Raw genomic sequence first — 20,087 nt, 5'->3', positions numbered from 1 at the left:
TGAGGGGAAAATACATTCACAGGCAAGTACTGTACACCACTGATTTATTGGATAAATATAGGGTCCAGTGCTTTCAGTGCTTTTCCTGGTCATCGCTATTGAGCTGCAGCGCACGCTACCAAAACTAAAAAGCTATGCTCTGTACCTTTCCATAAACGGTCCGTTTTTCACTCTCACTTCACGTTCAGTTTGGGAAAATAAGAATATATTGAGATTTTGCACAACAAAAACGAAAACGTCTCTTGGAAAAGAGCATGTTTAAGAGTCTCACCAGTTAGATCAATTCCACACCGTACAAAAAACTGCTGCTTTGGAGATGTGAAAACATCATTCCCCATTACTCAGCAGGATGCGAGCTGCTTCGCAACAAAGTATCTTGTTCACTAAGGTAATAAGGCGACATCAGCACTGTGCCTATGAGCCAACGGCAGCCAGAGCTAATCATCTTGGCTGATGTCTGGAGCGGCCAACCTGCAGAGCAGAGAAATCGCAGAGTACCTCAGCACAAAGCCAAAAACCAATTGTCTGTTGCAGAGAGGACAGTTCAACAACACCCCCACCTCTTCTGAAGATAAGCAGCCAGCCAAACTGCCAGTCCCTGCTTGTTACTGAGCTCTGGATTTCACGCCTCATGAAGGAACCATTCCATGGATTTACTGATTGGTTGGTTGGTTGGTTACAAGCGGCATCTGCACCGCTTCTATGGTTGTAATTGTAACAAGAGAGGGAATGAGAGTTATTCAAAATAACTGCATGGTTTCTTGAGAGCACTTCCCTCTTTTTTTTCCGTTTTGCCTTTGAGAGGCGGTGTGCGACAAAGTGTGGTCATGCTGCAACTGAACTGAAAGCAAGTTAACACAATTTAAAAAGAAAAAAGGCATTCTTACGTAAATCTCATTGTGGTCAAAGCGGTTCTTGAGGTTCTCCAGAAATGAATCTTCAGAGAGGGGTTCGAGAAGGACCATATCACCAACCCCAATCATGTTGTCTAGAAGTGACGTCTTCACCTCCATCTTGGCTGTAGGTGTCCCCCCCTGCACAGAAACATGGAGATAGTGAGGAATATAGTACACATAAAGTTAAGTTTTGTCTTACAAATGTATCTATGTGTTCTTATTGGTGGGCTATTGTTTCTTTTCCAACATATGCAAGCACACCCTAGATTCTGCTTCATGCAAAAAGAAAGAAAGAGCTATAACAACACGAGTTAAGAAAAAGAAATTGTATGAAGAAAACATGGATTCTTTTTCTATAAACTTGAAAACTAAAAGCCCCAAGCATGATCAACACAAAAATGCATCACAAAAACAACCCCTCAAAGGGTTTGAAAAAGGAGAGATGCTCGATTGGTGGTTTGACCTCAGTCCCCTGTGGCGTGCGAGAATGTCCTAGGAAGTTACATAACTAAAGAACTTTGCCCCCGAGAACTTCTTATAAATCAAAGCACACCCCCCTACGGCTTGCTTGTTGCAGCAATTTAGTGTTGGAGGCTGTCAGAGGATCTGTGCTCGAATCCACCGTGACAAAGACAGTGCTGGAGTTTGCAGATTTCACTGTTGATTTTACAGTGTTGCCGCCCATCTCCATTTAGAGCAATAATCCTTTTGTTATAGGACTGGAGATAAAAAAAGGGGGCTAGAATACATTCAAGGCCTTGATGTGGGGCTTTGCCACGCTAATAATCTAAAGTCTGCTGTTGTAACAGACCGTCAGAGGCCAGCAGATGAGGCAATGTGCTCATCCTCCGTCCACTGCTCTTATTGTACAAACATCTCATTCTGCACAGGCAGATGGTTTGCAATAAATACAATCATCCATCCCAGCTGCCACTGGGTAAGAAGGGCACTCCTTCAGCTGGTCAGAAGTCAAATTAAAACACGACCACGATAAATATTTTAGAATGCAGTTCAATGTTTTAGACATCAATGAATAAAGTCACGATGGAAGTAGTAACTAAAAGCAGACCCGGAATTATTCCCTCACTAATATTTGATGAAGTCAAGACTCAAGCTTGATGACTTAACATTTGGAATTAAAAACACAGCACAGACAGAAAGCTCCAACATTATAGCAATAAAGAAAAAAAAAACAAACAAACAAAAAATGCTTTGCTTTTGAGGTGGAACCCTATCTCAGCAGTCGACTTCCAGCAGCAGCTTAGGAACAGCATGACGTTCTGGAAATAAATGGATTCTCTCTGTAGACTTCTGCTTCACTTTTTCCCCTGGCCTCTGTTCCCCCGCAGGGCACAGCAGGATTGGCCCATAAAGAAGTTGCCCTGCTCCTACTCGTGGGCAGCAGTCAATTTCCAAAACCCGCTCACTCACACTCACCATGAAAACAAACATTTGCCAATAATTGGCCAAGAAAAATGAGGAACACTGGTGCAAATGGGTCATGTTCGTTTGCAAACATATTTAAAACACCTCTATAGGATGTTTGAAGCTTGATCTTGACTCAGAAGGATCCAAGAAGGGATATTTGCTGACTTTTCAGCTGGTTAAGGTCAGTTAATTTGTTTCCACCGATTATATCTAGAGGGTTTCCTGTAAAGCTCATGTTTACCAGCTGTTTTGGTAGTATGCAATGCCATTTCCTTTTAACACAGTTAATGATTCCCTGGAGAGAAGAAACAACTGAGCTGCTTTGTTATGTCACTAAATGTTGTTTTTTTTTTTGTTGTTGTTTTTTTTTTTTTTTTGGGGGGGGGGGGGGGTGTTCTTTTGTGTGCGTGTATAATTTCAGCTTCACAGGGAGCAGCCTATGTTTTTCTATCTTAGCCTTTAGTGCTCTTATTGCTATGCAATTTTAGTTGTTTTCCGAGTTCCAGTCTATCATATACTGTACAATCCCTACAGTACATGTAAATAAAGTCAAATAACCTCACTTGACCAATTACAGAATCAGTAAGTTTGCACTAGCTCACAGCAATCAATATCTGGCAAATCAATTACTACAAAACAGCTAAATCCTTCTGCAAAGCAACTCAACTGCCCAGTCTAATTCAAAACAAAGTGTCGAGTCTGTGTGACAGGCAGGTGTTCAGGGGCACAGCCAACTCCCTCCTCAGTGAAACCAGATGCTGAAGCCTCTCGCGTACCAGATGGAGAAAAAAAAAAAAAGCGGAAATGTTTCCCCAAGAGACTGCGTCATTCTGACCAAGAACACGGCGCGTCTGTCTGCTTTCTGGACACCTTCGCCCCCTTGATAACCCACTACCCCAGATTTTGAAGCAGCTTCCAGGCAGGCATAGTCACAATCCCATTTATAAAAGTTGCTCCCTGCTGCTACATGTTCTACTGCAGCCAAAGAAGGGAGACTGAGGGAAAAAAACCCTCAACCACCTTGATTAAACTCAGGGGGATTATCCTCACTGCAGAGTCATGCAGAGATGAGGAATGCGACATATGATCTCGAGAGGTCCAATGCCAGTAACGTCAATTTGGGTGGTTTGAGATGGGAAGGAAAAAAATTAAATAAAATCATCTCTTTAAAATTTTAAGTGAAAGTAACGCAAGACATGGTCTGAATCTAAATGATCTTGTCTAAACCTTTGGCAAATTACCCAGAGAAAGCGGATTAGAAGTGTCCAGTTCGATGAGTCTGTCTGCAGCCTTTTACATTTACCATGTTTGGGGGGGTAAGCATTAAGTTCTTTAGCTGACATTAATCTCAAACGCGAAGCTAACAAAGGAATGATGCAATGAGACTTTGGGTCAAATGGCAGTAGTCTGGGTGCAGGCGTGTCACCCAATTTAAATGTGCTCCATTCCCTGACTGGCACAGCGAGTGTCTGTGTACTGCAGATGCTGCGGTTCATACATCATTAACTTTTGGCACCCGAAACGCTGACCTCATGTACAGAAAGAAAAGAGGAAAAAACAAAAACAAAAAAAAAAAAAAAACAACATACATAGGTAATGAAGAGCAGGAAGTCATCTCCTATTCGAACATGATTGGCTGAAAGTGATAAATGTGAGGAAAAAGCAAAGACAAATGACAAATGGAAGAAGCAAAACAGAGGGAATTAAAGAAATAATAAAAAAATTAAGAGGAAAAATACTGAATAAGAAAAAGATCATTTACATAAAGATTAATTCTAAAATATGTAAAAACTGTTTTATATATAAATAAATGAATGACTATAACTCCAAATGCAACTATTCATTTATCTCCGTGTACATTTTCTCATTATTTCTAATTTTCTACGGATTTATTCTTCTTTCTTGGCACTCATATCATTCAATATGATTGGACAGAACAGATTACTAAACTGTACCTTGGCTTCTATAACGAGTGGGATGACTGCATGTAATTGCAAAAAAAAAAAAAAAAAAAAAAACTGGCTTGGAAAAGGATTACAACTTCCCTCCACATTACTTTTTGCAAAGACCCTCTGGTACAGATGTCCTTTAATTTTCATTTGAGTAGCACCGGTGGGTGTACCACTATCTCTACATAGTGTCAAACATACACGAAGAGGGTCATCCTATAACATGGTATGTAAAGAGCACAGAATTTAATTCTTAAAACAGAATTTGATCCATAATTCCCACAGATTAGAGTGCTATATTTAGAGTTGGTAAATTGCTCAACATGAAAATAAGGCAGGAGTGAGATTTAATAGTGATGGCTGGACTGGAGCTGGGTTTTCAACACGTCACAGTAATATGAGACAAGCTTTGCTTCGTGACCGCAACACTGACCCACATTTCCCAGCAAAGATTGAGCTATGCAGGAGAGCATGAATAAAAACACTATTAAATGTACATACATTATTAACAGGTCCTAGACTTTGGCCAATGTGTGTTTGTTTTTTTCTGTCCTTTACAAAAGAGGACAATTCAAAGCAAAGGTCAACAGCCCTGCAACCGCTGACATAGATGCAAAACACATAAGTAGCTGAAATGCAAAAAGTGGAGCCAGCAGATCAGCTGGTACATGGAGGGACCCATGTACTTAATCAAATATGAAGCAGCGACAAGTGACTAACAATCTTTGAAATCAACAATATGATTGCTGTCACACTCCCTTGGTAGCGGCTGTTTGAGAATACGGTGGTGTCGGTGTACAGACAAGTAAAAACAAAATCTATCATGCAGCACAATACTCTGCAAAAGTCCTGCAGATCAGTGTGGCCTTGTCACGAGGCAGAAGAGTCACAACATCAGAGCAGCTGCCAGCGATGAAGATTAAAGCCCTGTCTAACGGAGCAGCAGCAGAGCGTGGGGCAGTGCCAAGGAGCATGGCAGAGCAGGGCAGAGCAGAGCAGAGCAGAGCAGAGCAGGGCGGCACACACAGGACACAGACAGGGTTGCCACTCCACTTTTATCTTCTCCTTTTAGTTACATTTGTGAGTTTTCATACAGCACAAGAATCCCCACAGGTTAAACATAAATCTGTAACATAAACAAACTCCTTTTAGTCACAAAGTAACTCAAAGTTCAGATTTTTACGATTATTTTAATAGTCGACTAATCACCGATTATTTTTTTCGATTAGTCGACGAATCGGATCATACGTAAATATGTCACTCAGGCTCCCCCCCCTCAGGCTGGGTGCTGCTATGTAAGCAGGTACTTAAGCAGATACTTCTTGAAGTCACAATAGGTAAGATGGGTTCCTTACAGGTCCTACTCTTTTCAGGTAAGGAAAGGCTCCATGCAGTCTGATAACACAGAATTAAAAAGTCCTCGCAAGAGGACATCCATCACAGCAATGTGCAACAACTCTCGATTTCACTCTACACATCACAGCTGAAAACTGATGAGGCTGTTCGCCAGCTAACAGCTGTTTAACTAGCAGCCATTCATACTCTGTCCTTTGACAGAACAAATTACAAACCTAACAACTATTTAGTGACAACAAATAAGGTGAAAAATTTAAATGCAAATGGCAGCATAGATGCATGCAAAGGATTGTGGGTGTTTTAATAACACAAAGGATACATTTTTGACATTTCCAGAGGACTAAGTGCCTCAAAGGATTTTTGACCTCAGCAAGATTTTTTTTTTGGATGTAGGCATCAGACATTAAACCTCACAGATGATGTCAGAGTTCCTTTGACAATGTTGCCAGGCAATGAGGGTGACTCAGGCTCCATCCTGACAGGAGCAGGGCCCTAAAATTAAAGTCATTCCGTTTTTTTTTTCTTCTATTTCCTATTATTTTTAAAGGACCAGACTCACCGCTTGGCTTACTATGGTTGCCTGCAACATATCAAACAAATAAGTAGATTGGATGGGCAGACAGTCCTTGATTGAGTAGTGAAATGCAGTTGTACCACAGACTCTAATCTCATAATCGCCAGCAAAACAAGCGATTTGTTTGCCCAGAATACGCCAACACATGATGTGAAAGAGAAGCAGAGCTAGTAAGCTACAACAGCCTACTGCTCGCTTCATGAGACCTGCACCCTGGATGTGAAACATTTGCACAGAGTTAGCCAACTACCTCCAACTGTAGCCATTCCAGAGAAGTGCTGAGGGGTTGTTCATTTCAGGTGGCAGGCCACCATCAATCAAATATTTTAAAAAGCAGCTACACAGTCCAGATCCTGGAGGTCAGCTTAGGTTTGAGTCTACCTAAATGATATTCAAGAAAGCTTTTCAGCTCATTTTGTCATAAATATAACATGCTAATGAAAACAGACTTCCAGTTGGGAGGTACATTTCTGTTCTTCCCCAACTTATCAGCACTGTCAGGAGATCCCTTAACCCTGCAAACTCAACTTTTCTCTAGTAGCTTTTAACACTCCAAGAACCAAATAAGATTCTCACACAATGGACTGACCAGGTGAAAGCTATGAGCCCAAATCACTTTAGCAAAGAGTGGAACGCTGAACATGTTTGCATCTGTCAGCACAGTTAGCGTGGGCTGCTGTAAACAGAGCAGAGGTGCAAAACACCTGAAAGATATTCCCTCCTCATCTGAGGCGTTAAATACAAACAAAAGAAATGCATTCAGTTTCTTCTGCACAAGAGGCGTTAAAAGGCCTGCTCTGGCTGGGGTCTATACAAGTGAATGAAGAAAGCAGCTGTACTGGACTTGACAAAGCAGGGAGAGAAATTACAATGTACAGTATTATTACTGCAGCTCCTTGTGGAGGTAAAGGAAGTGAGGCTTAAGTAGTTAAACCGAACTGGTGGACAAAAAAAAAAAAGGGTGCACAGAGAAAAGTTCTTTGTCGAGAACGTTAACCTGGAAGCCAGGTCTACATTTTTGTGAGATCTGATAGACTGGACTATAGATGACCTGCTGCACTGGGATCGCTGAGAAGACTACTGATGCTTCCTGGCTTTGAAGAGGCTACTGAGGGCTTTGCGCTCTCCAGTCAGCAGAGCTGCACGTGTGTGTGTGTGTGTGTGCGCCCCCCTCTCTATCTCTATTGACGCAGGCCTAACACAAGGCGCACGCCTCACTACACAGACAGACAAGTGCAAACACCATTCATCACCATGGCACTGGGTGGAGGGACTTTGGTCCTCAATAGTCCCTGTATTAGACAGCATGTCACCCCACAGGTTCCAGAGGGTTTTTTTTTTTTTTTTGGCACGTTTGAAAATAATGTGGCAAGCTAAAGCATGCTGCCTGACAAGCACCCGCTGAGCAGAGATACTGGCCAAAAGTCCCACACGCTGCCGTCTTCCAAATGAGTCAACTTACTTCTTTCAGCCTTTCGAAAGCTCCAAAAGCTTACTACCTTTCAGAGTCAACTTACGTCACTGCGTGTTTGATCAGTGCCGGTAATAAAGTTCCCATCTGGCTTCCCAGCTGGGAAGCTGGCCAAAAATAGGAGGGACATGTTTATGGAGGGCCACAAAGAGAAGAAGACTTTTCATTTTCTAAAAAGATGAAAAGAAAAAAGAAAAGGTTTAATCTAATCTTCTAAGCCCTCTGATTTCAAGTTCACCACATAAGTTAAGAGTTGATCAAATGGAGGATTCAAAGACAACCTATGCACAGAAACAACTTACAGCACAGGGCTGAGTGACAGTGGCCTCCTGTCAGATGATGATAATGAACACTGTTGTGTACTATAGGGTTTTTTTAATTACTCCTCAACGCAACTATGGTTTTTCCTCTCACACGTCATTTTCTTCCGAGTTGCAGACTGAAACCCTCGGGACAACCAAGCAGGAAAGTAAGCAGGTCAACTTGTCAAGGGGGATCTTTGGAATGTCTCTCAGTACAGAGGTGAATAGTTTTATTCATGCAGTCCACGCTGAGCGGTGATTTATTCCAGTGAGCGGCCTCAGGATCTCTTAAAACCAGGGGTGGATCAGAGGGTAAAACCTACTTTTAGTCCGTTTATCTTTCATTTAAACTGACAACGAGCCTGTTCCCCGTAACTCCAGGTGGAGCCTATCCATAAATCATAGCGCACATTATGTGAAAACATGATGGAAACCCAATGAGAGAGTTTTAAAAAGGTTCCCCTCAGAAGACTGAGTGCTGAATGGGACAGAGTCAAGCTGCTGCCGTCTGTGTCGAGGTTTGCAGCGGTTCGACTCTCCTCAAAGATGGTTCTTGATCGCAGATGTTGACAATTAGCGACCACAATGTTCGCGAACATTGCAGCGCGAGCACTTGGATCAGGAAAGGCACGGATGACACATAATCAATCCAGATTATCAATCAATCCAGTTTTTTCCTCCTTTGCTCTTTTCTCAATCTTCAAAAAGATTCACGAGATCCACGTTCGTGCACAAAGAAAGACTGAAAAAAAGAAAAGAGTCCCAGTCCCCCCCCCCCTTTTTTTTTTTTAAAGACGTGAGGAGAAATGAATGAGATGGGAGCTGGGGGAGCTACAGACAGACAATGAAAAGTTAACTTTTGTAAAGTTGCGGCGAATGCATCAAAGTAACAAATTAACCAAGCTGACTGAAGGAAATTTGCTTTTTTAAAACAAGCCAAAGATGACTTCCAACTTGCCTCTTTATGACTGCAAGAGTTGCTCCTTTTTGTCCTAAATCCACTCTCCGGACAAAAGTGATCCCGGGCAGATTCTCCAACTCTGGAGCGGCTCCCGAAGCCCTTCCCGGCTGTTCTCGGTTTAACTCGTGTCTTCTGTGCTGGATGAGGTTGAACGAAGATCTCATCCGAATCTCAACACTTTGAATGGAGCTCCGGATGGATTTGAGAGCTCAGGGTCTGCCGGGCGTAGGGAGTGGCTGGAACAGCGTCCCTGGGCAAACTCAGAGTCTTTTAATCACCTCCAGCGCTAGAGGGAGGTGGGGATATGGTAACTTCAAGTGCTGTCGGAAATAATGATGCTCAGTTATCCCTAAGCACCATACATCATTTGAAATCCAATACCTGGGGATCCAAAACGAAAAGCAAATCAATTATGTAACGACCAGGTTCAAAGTTTTAAACCTCGTGCCTTATTATTGAAAATAAAGACAGGACTTATTGGCTATAGACTTTCTGAGAGAACTATAAAATCATCTTGTTATGGATGTGGGAAGGAGATGTGGGATCAAAGTGGGATTTGAAGCCCCGGGCATAGATTTGAAAAAGGCTTGAAAAAAGCATATCCTCCAACAGCGATCCCTCACTACCGCTACAAATAGAATCTATTTATTTTAAAATGTACCAATTTATGTCTCTTAATTTTGGGTCATTATATGTCTGTGCACATTTTGTTTGGCTTTGAATCTATTTCTGTTTCTTTGCCATTTATCTTCTGTCATGACTTTTTTTCCCACCTTCTTTAGCATATATTTTTGTCGGTTCTCATCTTTATCTTGTTATTTTAAAACTTAAAAACTTTTTTTGTCACTCTTTAGAATAGCTTTTCTTCCAAGTAGCTCCTTATTATATTTGTTTCGATTTTGTAGCTTTTTTGGGGGGGAGGTTGAGTGTATCCTAACTGTTGTTTAGAGATGGCCTCTAACTGTTTTCAGTCTCTCTGGGTCTCTTTTTGGTTGATGTAATTGATTTACTATTGCAATGTGTTTTATTCTGTGTAAGATATAATATTATGATTTAGAATGAGACATTGTTAAGTCTCTTCAAAAACAGGCATGCCAGTGATAAGCTATGATGAGGTTATGTTTCAAACACTACAACTTTTATCAAATATCCTAATAATACACATTAAGTTCTAGTTTTTGTCTTTGATAAGATTAAACATATTTAGTTCTATCAAATAACAACTGGAATGGCAGTCAGATGTACGAGGTGCATTTTAATGCGACATGAAAGTTTGCAGTCATCCCATATGGACAAATGCGTCGTCCACCCCGAAGCACAATACCCCCCTCCTGCGTCTTAATTTTAGATAGCAACGACTTGTTTAGGACCGTATTATGACAGCGGGTGAGTTTGATGTGTTCGTGTCAAATTTAAACCCATTTTCGGCCCTGAGACTAGTTCTAGCAGTATATTTTGTTGGTCTAATTTCTTCCATTAAAGACTGGAGTAATTTGGGATTCATTTGCAAGCGTCGTCGTCACTTTTTTTGTATCCTACTGCAAAAGTTGAAACGAAACGTATATTTGTGGCATTAAACACCGATTGTGTTTTGTCAACTTACTTTGTGGGGACCTAAATAGATGGTATTAGTACGCATGCGCGCCCACGCATATCATTTCCTGTTCCTCGTATCAGATTGTGCTGGAATACAGTAGTACCATACTTTTTTCACGGGCTGTTTTTGATCCATAAGAGGATTTCGGTGAGTGTCTGGTTGTTTTTGCTGTGTATGTCGAGCGCTGGTCACATGTTTAAGCTAAATATCTCACTGCGTCACAAAAACAAATGGAGCTAAAAGGGATGGTGGTTTTAGCTAGCTAGCACTAGTCGTGTAAGGTCAGATTTTCCGAGTTTTGTCATCTTTAACGATGACAATTTCTGAGTGTCTCATTGCAGTTTTTTGTTAGTTACTGCTGAGCCAGTATTTTGTATTATTTTCTGCTTAAAGTTACAGTTTTAAAATTAATTTATTTTAACTACTTCACGTCTGTCAAGAGGTAACATTAACTTTGTGATTGCATTGAACCATATCATAAATAACAACGATGTAACAATAATGTTGATATGAGTAATTTACGCCCAGGCTTTCAAAAACCTCAGAGTTAAAAGTCAACCAAAGAGATGCCTGTCATCGATCACGATTCACGTTGTGTGTCACTGCGTGATTGACGCCCTTATTTATTCGTTTATTTTTCTTTTTAGTTTTGACCCATCTGTTTTGTCTTCCAGGGTGTCTTTTATGAGTAATCAAAGGCAGCAGAAGCCTACGCTAACAGGCCAGCGTTTCAAAACTAGAAAAAGAGGTGAGAAACTTTGAGGCAACCCATGCCTTGTTTTTGTTTATTCAAAAGAAGTTGGACTGTCAGGATTTACAGCTTTTTCTACTGCTTATCAGGACTGATCACATATAAGAATATGAAGAAAACAATGTTAGTTGTATTTAGCACACTTCAAGAGCACTGAAAATACTGTTCGTCAAATGGTTTGATTTTTCTTTCTAGGTTATTTATTTATGAACTGCAACTAATGATGAGGAAACACATTAAGTAGCACAAATGGGCTGGACTCAAAGAGAATATGCAACTCTATAAATTCTGAATAAATTAGTTTGACTATGGGTGTCTCTTATCAAACCAGAAATGATCAACAGCTGTGGGCTAGTAAGATATAAAGTCATTTTAACAGTCGAGTGGATGGTGAATTAAAAAATGCACCTGTGAAAAGATTTTATTTCCTTTCTGATTAGAAGTTACTGACAGGGTTTAACTCAAGCAAATATCTATTTTTTATTATTATTATTATTTTTCCCTACAGATGAAAAGGAGAGGTTTGACCCTTCCCAGTTTCAGGAAAGCATCATACAAGGTCTGAACCAAAGTGGCACAGATTTGGAAGCTGTGGCAAAGTTCCTTGATGCCTCTGGTGCCAAGCTTGACTACCGGCGATATGCTGAGACTCTGTTCGACATCCTGGTGGCCGGTGGAATGCTGGGTGAGATGAAATGCTGGATTTTAAAAGTAGCACTATCGCTTTTATGACTGTGAAGGCAGTCTGCTCAAGAGTTGATCGGCCCTTCATTTAGAGGGCCGATTAGAGCACATTGGGGGGTGGCAGTGCAACTGAGTGAAATTGAAGTGATCTGCTATTGATCTGCTGTTTGATTGAGAGTAGTACAGGATATCAGTTTAAACTGATCAGGTATGCAGTCCATAAAAGATGAGACAGGTTTTTTATTGCCGCTGTCTGGACTGGTTGGAGGCCAGTTTGACATATTGAATTCTTTCCGTGGAGCAATTCTGTTGTAGTGTGTTCGGCTGAAATAAGCAGCGCCCATCATCCTGGCAGCAAATGTTGTTTAAAAAGTGTGTGCTTTTCTCAGTCGGCATTAAAGATGCCCTCAAAGATTTATAAGACTCCCATATCTTATCAATTTCTAATCAGTAAGTGTCTTTGAACATTTCTGTTTTTACATTTTCACTTAAAACATTATGTCCTAAACCATGCCATGACCATACATTTTCTCAGTAATAGATTGCAAAGCCTTTATTTATCACAGCAGCGCAACAGTTCTCATAAATTATTTTTGGTTGTTTCAAATTCTGGATGAAAAAACACCAGGGAGTCTGCAGAAAAATATGGCCTTGTGCTCCGATGAACCTTCCACAAACGCAGCGATTTGACCTCCACAGCAAATATGCCCAAGTAGTGGTTAATAGAAAAATGTATCAGCTTGAGTCCAGACATGAATCCCACTTAGAATCTGTAGAGAGAATAGCAGACCAGAGTCATTGCAAGGAAAGCTTACAACCTGAACAAAAGATTGGAGAAATCTCTCAAAAGTCCCCAGTGAAGCCATTAAAAAAAAAAAGTTTATTAGCAATTCTGTTCATTGCTCATATCGGGCATGATATTTTGTATAAAGTGTAAAAACACCTCTGTATCCTTAAGACGATGTTTAACTTGTGTACATCATTTCAAAACCATGAGGTATCATCTTGTAATGGAAAAATTTGGCAACGATGGGAATCATTTTGGGCTCATTGTATGTATGAACTGAACGGGAGCACTATTTTAAAAGGGTAAAATGATGTGATTATTGCTTTTTAACTTGCCAGGAACCATTTATTTGACAAACTCGGTAGCATCATGAAGACAGAGCTTGACTCCACTATCGTCTGCTCAGCTGTGACGCACACTCTCCAACGTGTGCTCTGCAGACCGTGTTTTTCATATCAGATCATATGTGACATCAATTTGTCTTTCACGGGCCTGTATTACCTGATGACATTGTCTTACCGTTATAGTGGTCCTGCGTCAGTTTGCTTTATCAGAACCGTGCCATTCAGGATTAATAAAGGTGTAAAGCGTGTTGCAAAAAAACTTATATGTTTAACAAGATTTATAGTGTTGAAGATGGATTCATCAGTTCTTTGGTGAGATGGATTTAAGAAATGTGTGTATTTTCAGCCCCGGGGGGAACTCTGTCTGAAGACGTGACCTGCACAGAATTCTGTCTCTTCAAAGCACAAGAGGACATGGAGACCATGCAGGCATATGCACAGGTGAGTACCGTTTTATTCTTGCTGCCTCTGCTCTATTATCACAGTAAAGATCACATTTCTGAGCTGGTGCAAACAGTGACATGTGTTTTGTGTTTGTAGGTCTTCAACAAGCTCATCAGGCGCTACAAATACTTGGAAAAGGGGTTTGAGGAGGAGATCAAAAAGGTGTGTTTTGCATTGTTGGCATCTATACGTGCCTTACCTGTCAAAGTCAAGCCCAGGACGGCTTCTTTCCAACACTAAATTTGACTGGAAAAAGAAAATGCTGCGTGACTCGGTTCAGCTTCAGCTTACAGAATTATGTTCGTATGCTACTGTTTGGCAGCTGCTGCTGTTCCTCAAGGGCTTCACAGAGTCTGAGCGTAACAAGCTGGCCATGCTAACAGGCATTCTGCTGGCCAACGGCAATGTCTCAGCATCCATTCTCAGCAGCCTCTTCAATGAGAACCTGGTCAAAGAAGGTATCCAGCTTAATAACTCATTTGTGTGCAAGGTTGTGTTTATTGTTTTGTTTTTTTCTCCCCATCATTTATCAAACATTTCAAGAATAGGGTCATAATTCTTCCTTAAGCCGGCTGAAATGCTTTTTCCGTTATTGGGCCGGGAGTAGCTGTAAGGGATGGACAAGCATACAAACAAGTGCTGAGAGTGTGGTAGTTTTCATTTTATGCTTCATTTTAAACTGTAAATGCCTGCAGTCGTGTCTGTTTCTCATTTGCTGAGAATGATTCATTAAGGGTATGAAATGCTGTTTAAATCTCCGGCTTTATGTGTAATTTAATAGGGCTGGAAATGCATTAAATGAAGGGAGATCAATTATTTCTCCTATGTTTAAATAATCTCATAACTTGAGGATTCTTTTTTAGATGATGGCTAATAATACTGCAACTGTAAGTGGAGTCTAATGATGCCTGACTTGTTTTTATTACTTGCCTAAAACCAGTACCACATGCGGCTCGATTACTCTATTTTTCTGAAGCGTAGTGAACTTCGTGCTTTGCGTTCCTGATAACAAGTGTGTTTTGTGAGATTACAAAAACTAAACATCTGGGGAAATCTCCATCTGCAGCTGTATTTTCTAGTAAACAAACAAAAAGACTGATTCCAAAGACAGAAGCTGGAGTTTGGCTGTGACACGGCCAGTTACATTTGAAGAACTGCTGCAATTAAAAGGCAATCGATAAGGCCTTGCTGAAATTTAGGAGTTTTGATGATGTCTTCTTTAGTAAATGATCCAATGAGGCTAATTGACTGATGTCTTGCTCAGTTTTACTGTATTTATTCTTAAGAATGATCACAAGAAAAGTCTTCCATCAGCTTTATGATGTTCTCAAACCACAGAATTGTTCACTCTGTGTTCATTATGATATTATGCTGTTAGTTGTCTGGAGGCAGTGATGACACAGCATCAGCATATCATATGGGTGAAAAAGTGGTCTCATTATTGGTTCAATTATGAATTGGTGATAAAAAGATGCAGATGGTACTGGTGATGGAGGGTTTTTTTCCGTGGCATTGACTTTGCTCCATCAGTTGTTTGTCTTTTGCTTTGAGGGAAATTATATGCCACAAACACAACAACCGATGGCTATTTCCAGTTAATCCAACATTACCCATTAATAGCCATGTGAGCCTGAGACAGATATGATGGATTGGACTGAGCTGATGTATGCTTCTCATTTTTGTACATTGTTTATATATCGATGCATCTCTACTCTAGCAAACTCCCAGCTGGGTTTTTTTGGCTTTGTTCCAGTTAAAAGCTGCCAAGTTGTATTCACTAATGTATTTCTGAGGCCTGACTTTATCCCAACACGTCTGTTTGGAACATCTGACTCACATTATCATTCATTTGTTCAGGTGTTTCGGCATGTTTCGCCGTAAAACTCTTCAAATCCTGGCTTTCTGAGAAGGACATAAACTCAGTTGCTGCCAGTCTTCGAAAAGTTTGTATGGACAACAGGCTTCTGGTGAGAATTCATTCTTTACTACACAATTTTTACAAGATTTAGGTGGAGCATAGTTCCTCAGTGCAGTGACAGTCTCTGCACTCCTTTATGAATATTTGAGGAACTAAAGTTAATAACCTCTGTTATTTTAAGTTGTAAACTGTTGTGGCATTCAGTTGTAGATTGAATAGTTGATTGCGGATGCTTGCTTGGCTTTGACTCTGTGTTATTTTTCAGGAACTGTTTCCTGCCAACAAGCGCAGTTGTGAACACTTCTCCAAATACTTCAACGAGGCCGGGCTTAAGGAGATCTCAGACTTTGCCAAAAACCAGGAGTCTATAGGTGCTCGCAAGGAGCTGCAGAAAGAGATTCAGGATCAGATATCTTGTGGGGACCCCCTGAAGGATGTAAGTCCCATTAGCTTTCTGCTTCTTTTATTCAAATTAAGTTTGTTCCTCTAGCACGCCACCGAAGTCAGCTCTGAAGATTGCTTCCCTCTTGACCTCTGCCTCCTTTAGTTTTGAGGAATGGTGGAGAAACAAATGCACATAATCCGTAAGAAATAAAAATACTGTCCACCTCAGCGTTAATTTCAGCTCCTGCATGCCGCTCTCTCCTGCCAGAGTTGTCATGCTTCTCCTCTTCACCTCTTCAGCATTTGATTAGCAGTAAGCTTCAGCATGTGCTGGCTGCGGTTTGTGAGCATTGTCAACAACTTGTGTTACAGATTATAGCGTACATCCGAGAGGAAGTCAAGAAGAACAACATTGCGGAGCAGACGATAATCGGACTAATTTGGTCCAGTGTAATGAGCTCAGTGGAGTGGAATAAGAAGGAGGAGCTGGTCACAGAACAAGCCATCAAACACTTAAAGGTGACAACTCCGTTAGATGGCTGTGATGTCCTTTTTCTCTCCAGAAGCTATGATGGCACAGAGAAACTTTCTAAAGGAAGTGATGTGTTAGTCTTTAGTTGTGAGATGTTTGAAAACCCAAGCTACTGTTGACTTGAATCAGTTCCACCAGGGAAGTGAAGGACATGTAAGACATATGAGGGATATCCTGAATCTCCTTCCCACCTGTTGAGTGGAGCTATTAGTTTCAAAACTGTTATAAGTCTTAATTTACCCTGCTTTACATTCTCAGCAATACAGCCCACTGTTGAAGGCGTTTACGTCCCAGGGCCTCTCTGAATATACTCTCCTGCTGAAGATCCAGGAATACTGTTATGACAACATCCACTTCATGAAGGCCTTCCAGAAAATTGTTGTCCTGCTCTACAGATGTGAGTTAGTGATGCCTGTTAGGCTTATGTTTCCGTCTTCACATTTGTGGGAAAACCAGATTAATTTCATGGTGGGAAGCTATGCATGAATGAAGCCAGATGGTTGTAGATTATTGCCAGAAAGTTTGTCTTGATTGATGTCATCAACCTGCCCGGCAGCATGTGTTTTTACAGCACCTGCGGATGCATCTGTGATGTTGGCATCATGTTGTCCTGTTGAATAGATTTTCCTTGTTTTGTAATTAGATTTTTGTATTATGCTGTTTGGGGTTATATTTGTTTGTTTTTTTTGTTTTGTTTTTTTTAAGCGGACGTCTTGAGTGAAGAGGCAATTCTGAAGTGGTACAACGAAGCCCATTTAGCCAAAGGAAAAAGCGTTTTCCTTGAACAGATGAAAACCTTTGTGGAATGGCTCAAGAATGCAGAGGAAGGTAGTCGCCCTCACTCCCTCCCTCCCAAGTTGTTGTGTCATTGGTGTTCATGTTTACTGACAGATGTTTTCCTGTTTTCTTCCAGAGTCAGAGTCCGAGGAAGAGGATGCAGATTGAGGATCTCCATCTTAAACAACCATCTAAATGAACATCTTTGAATGAATTTAACACCAGATGCTGTCAAACAGAAGTCTGTCTACAGCTTTCTCTTTGTCTGTTTCCTACCTCCACATATCTTGTTCATCTGTCATGGAAGGGCTGTACTATTCTTTGAACTTAGTCTATGTTTAAATCAATACTTGTATTTCTCTATGATCCTTCAGGAGCCAGTCTCAGTGCCACATCTAGCTAAATGGTTATAAACGTCTACAATGTAACAAAAAAGGAACGTTTTTGGAAAGGCAGTTCCCTTTAAATTTGGCCAGTTTGATGGCAGATTTCACAGCTACTGTATTAGTTTTGGAACTCTTATTTGCAAGAGGTCCATCTGCGTAAGCATGATATGCTAGTCGTCTGAAAGAAAACCATTTCTGTGACCTCATTTTGCAAATCTGCCAGTTCTGTGACAGTGTGAAATTTACTGCCGCGTCTGTCTCCACCTTTGGTAACGGAGCTGTGCCGTGTAAAACAGCGATGGTTGTGGTGGTAATGCCGCCTCATTAAAAGTTTTTTTTTTTCTGATAATGACATGTAATAGAACCATGCTAACTTTGTAGGGTTTTTATCCTTTATCATACATTTTAAAATAAATGGAAAGTAATGACTTTCATTTATTGTGTTCATTTGTGGTAAACAACTATCTCCGTTTCAACACACCAAAGACAGAAATTATGAGTAATTAGAAGACACTACAAGCAAACAGTTGTATGGAAAAGTTGAATATGTGCAAATTATACTAATGCATCTGCTGTATTGCAGATGAACCTGTGTTCCCTCACAATTTTTCCATTCCATTTTGATTCTGCTAATCATCCAATCAACAGAAGCAGCCTGGCATGCTTAACCTGAGTTGCAAACTGCCATCTCAGTCACTTCACTCCTATCCCACTTAAAATGGTAATTATGGTGCAGTCAAGCATGCAGAAATGAGAGAAAGATGGTGATTCAAGATGTTATTAAAAAACGTAGTTTGATACAGATACATTAGGGCAAAGGTATTTCACAAAGCCTGAAAGTATTTGGATGCCTTCCCTACTAAGAAAGAAGGAAGCGTTTAGTATTAGTATTCAACATTGTTTTGTTATAGTTAGGTTTGAACAAGTTCATGTATCACGCCCACCTCATATTTTTAGTTTTCTTTTCTGTTTGTTATTGTGCTTTTGGAACACGAGAAGACAAGTAATTTATACCGAGGACTTATGTCTTACAAAGAAACACACCTGCACTGCAGAGCTCTAAACGCGTTATCAACTGATAATCAGTTTCACTCAGTACCAACAGATGGCAGTAAGCCCTTAAGAGATGCATCCTCCTATTAAAACCTGCCAGAGTGTTGGACCCCAGCTCGAATGGAAAATGCAATTTTGAAGAAAGCTGATGAGAAAAGTATCCGACACAACTATTTTCTCTGCTCCTCTGTCTCTGGAGGATTTGCTTGCCTTTTGGTTTTATTTAGTTGCTCTAAAGAACAAGAAACAGTGTGGGAGAGTGACATGCCTGCAGTGAGGAAACATGACTGCCTTTGAGATTTGTTTGAAAGCATTTCGGACTGCATGCAGCACTAAGTCAACACAGCACTGTGCTAAGCATTGAACATAGGATGTTGATGGTGCTGTTGTCGGTGTGCTGTCCGTCCCCCACACCACTCACAGAAGGCTCCTCCCTGCATATTGTGTTATAATGAGGTGTGCACACAGTGCCCTCACACATCTGCTTGTTGTGCTTATCTGTCATTTTCAGCAAGTACATATACTGCTGGATATGCAGCAGATATTTCTGGACATTACCTTTTCTTAAAAAAAAAATTTATTTAATTTTTTTCCACCCCGACTGATGTAGCTCACTTCAATGTTGAAGTGCAAAAATTGGTGGTGTGCAAGACAGACTAAAATCTTTCTCACTGATGGCAAGAGCAGAGGCATATGCATCCCCTAAGTGATCATGTGCTTTTGTCATATCATTATCCTTAAGCATTCATGCAAAAAAAAACCAACATAAAGCAAGATTTTCATAGTCAATAGTTCTGACATGAAAATTTGCCAAATAAAAGGAAATGAATAGAGCGCTGACTTGATGTGTTTTTGGGATTTTTCTCCTGCTTGAAGTGAGTCGAGCAGCACAGAGTGCCAGGGAATGCCAGGGGAGTTGTGGAGAGCAATTATTCAGGATTTCACACTGCGGCTTTGGTCAGTAAACATGACTCAGACTGCAATGCAGACCTCATCTGAATAATGCTGTCAGAAAACACACACACACACTCACACACAGAGGGGGAGATGTTTTTTTTTTTTTGAAAGTGTACAGATAATTACTTAGCCCCCCCCCCCCAAAAAAAAAAAAAAAAAAATCGCTCTCAATCATGCCGCGATGTGCACAAAGCTGCACAGTTTTTGTTGTGGACAACTTTCAAGTGACAGCAGGTTGATTTGCATATTAAGCAGTGTTGTGTGGCAGCCACAATAGTTTTTACTATTCTGCTGTTTTTCTCTGTTCTCTGTTTATGGAAGACCACTCTAATGTTGGGCTTAGCACCCAGGTGAAGTATGGAAAACAGGCTCATCATGTTGACTTGCTAAATGCTGCCAGTTTGTCCCCAGAAAAGCAGCACAGCCTTTCCGCTCAGTTGTACTCGCATAGTCATGCTCCTCTGTGACAGCAAACAGCTGTTAAGCTCTTAAAACTAAAAGGGTCAAAGACTTTTTGGGCTGCCAAACACTGCTGT

At 40.8% G+C, this 20,087-nt stretch overlaps 2 protein-coding genes across 4 annotated transcripts in view; one reads left to right on the top strand and one right to left on the bottom strand.

The window, feature by feature from the left end:
- Positions 1-9,229, bottom strand: part of myo1b (myosin IB) — a 57,678-nt gene extending 48,449 nt beyond the window's left edge. For 2 of the 3 annotated variants that reach the window (XM_072397329.1, XM_072397330.1), the window contains exons 1-2: positions 8,935-9,228; positions 888-1,034 (exon numbers count right to left, since the gene is read on the bottom strand). In XM_072397329.1, the coding sequence (XP_072253430.1) occupies positions 888-1,013 (126 nt within the window). In that variant the 5' untranslated portion in view covers positions 1,014-1,034; positions 8,935-9,228. Of the gene's footprint in view, positions 1-887; positions 1,035-8,934 lie in introns of all 3 variants that reach the window. The other variant, XM_072397328.1, reaches the window with a different exon arrangement.
- Positions 9,230-10,574: 1,345 nt separating this feature from the next.
- LOC140319617 (eIF5-mimic protein 2-A-like) lies at positions 10,575-17,975 on the top strand. Its single transcript, XM_072397326.1, has 12 exons — positions 10,575-10,681; positions 11,209-11,282; positions 11,794-11,970; positions 13,447-13,541; positions 13,641-13,706; positions 13,867-14,002; positions 15,402-15,511; positions 15,728-15,898; positions 16,219-16,365; positions 16,637-16,775; positions 17,084-17,206; positions 17,292-17,975. The coding sequence occupies exons 2-12, from the start codon at positions 11,219-11,221 to the stop codon at positions 17,321-17,323; spliced, it is 1,260 nt and encodes a 419-aa protein (XP_072253427.1). The 5' UTR covers positions 10,575-10,681; positions 11,209-11,218; the 3' UTR covers positions 17,324-17,975.
- Positions 17,976-20,087: the final 2,112 nt, after the last annotated feature.

Source organism: Leuresthes tenuis, unplaced genomic scaffold (genome assembly GCF_036924035.1).
Source record: "Leuresthes tenuis unplaced genomic scaffold, fLeuTen1.0.hap1 SCAF_12, whole genome shotgun sequence".
In the NCBI taxonomy this organism is placed as follows: domain Eukaryota; kingdom Metazoa; phylum Chordata; class Actinopteri; order Atheriniformes; family Atherinopsidae; genus Leuresthes; species Leuresthes tenuis.
This window is presented reverse-complemented; position numbering and strand designations above follow the sequence as displayed.

Excerpts from the sequence above, each read along its gene's own strand:
- LOC140319617 (XM_072397326.1), top strand. The coding sequence starts at position 11,219 with ATGAGTAATCAAAGGCAGCAGAAGCCTACGCTAACAGGCCAGCGTTTC. Across the intron at positions 16,366-16,636 it reads AAGCCATCAAACACTTAAAG|CAATACAGCCCACTGTTGAA; the intron begins GTGACAACTCCG and ends TTACATTCTCAG. Across the intron at positions 17,207-17,291 it reads GCTCAAGAATGCAGAGGAAG|AGTCAGAGTCCGAGGAAGAG; the intron begins GTAGTCGCCCTC and ends GTTTTCTTCCAG.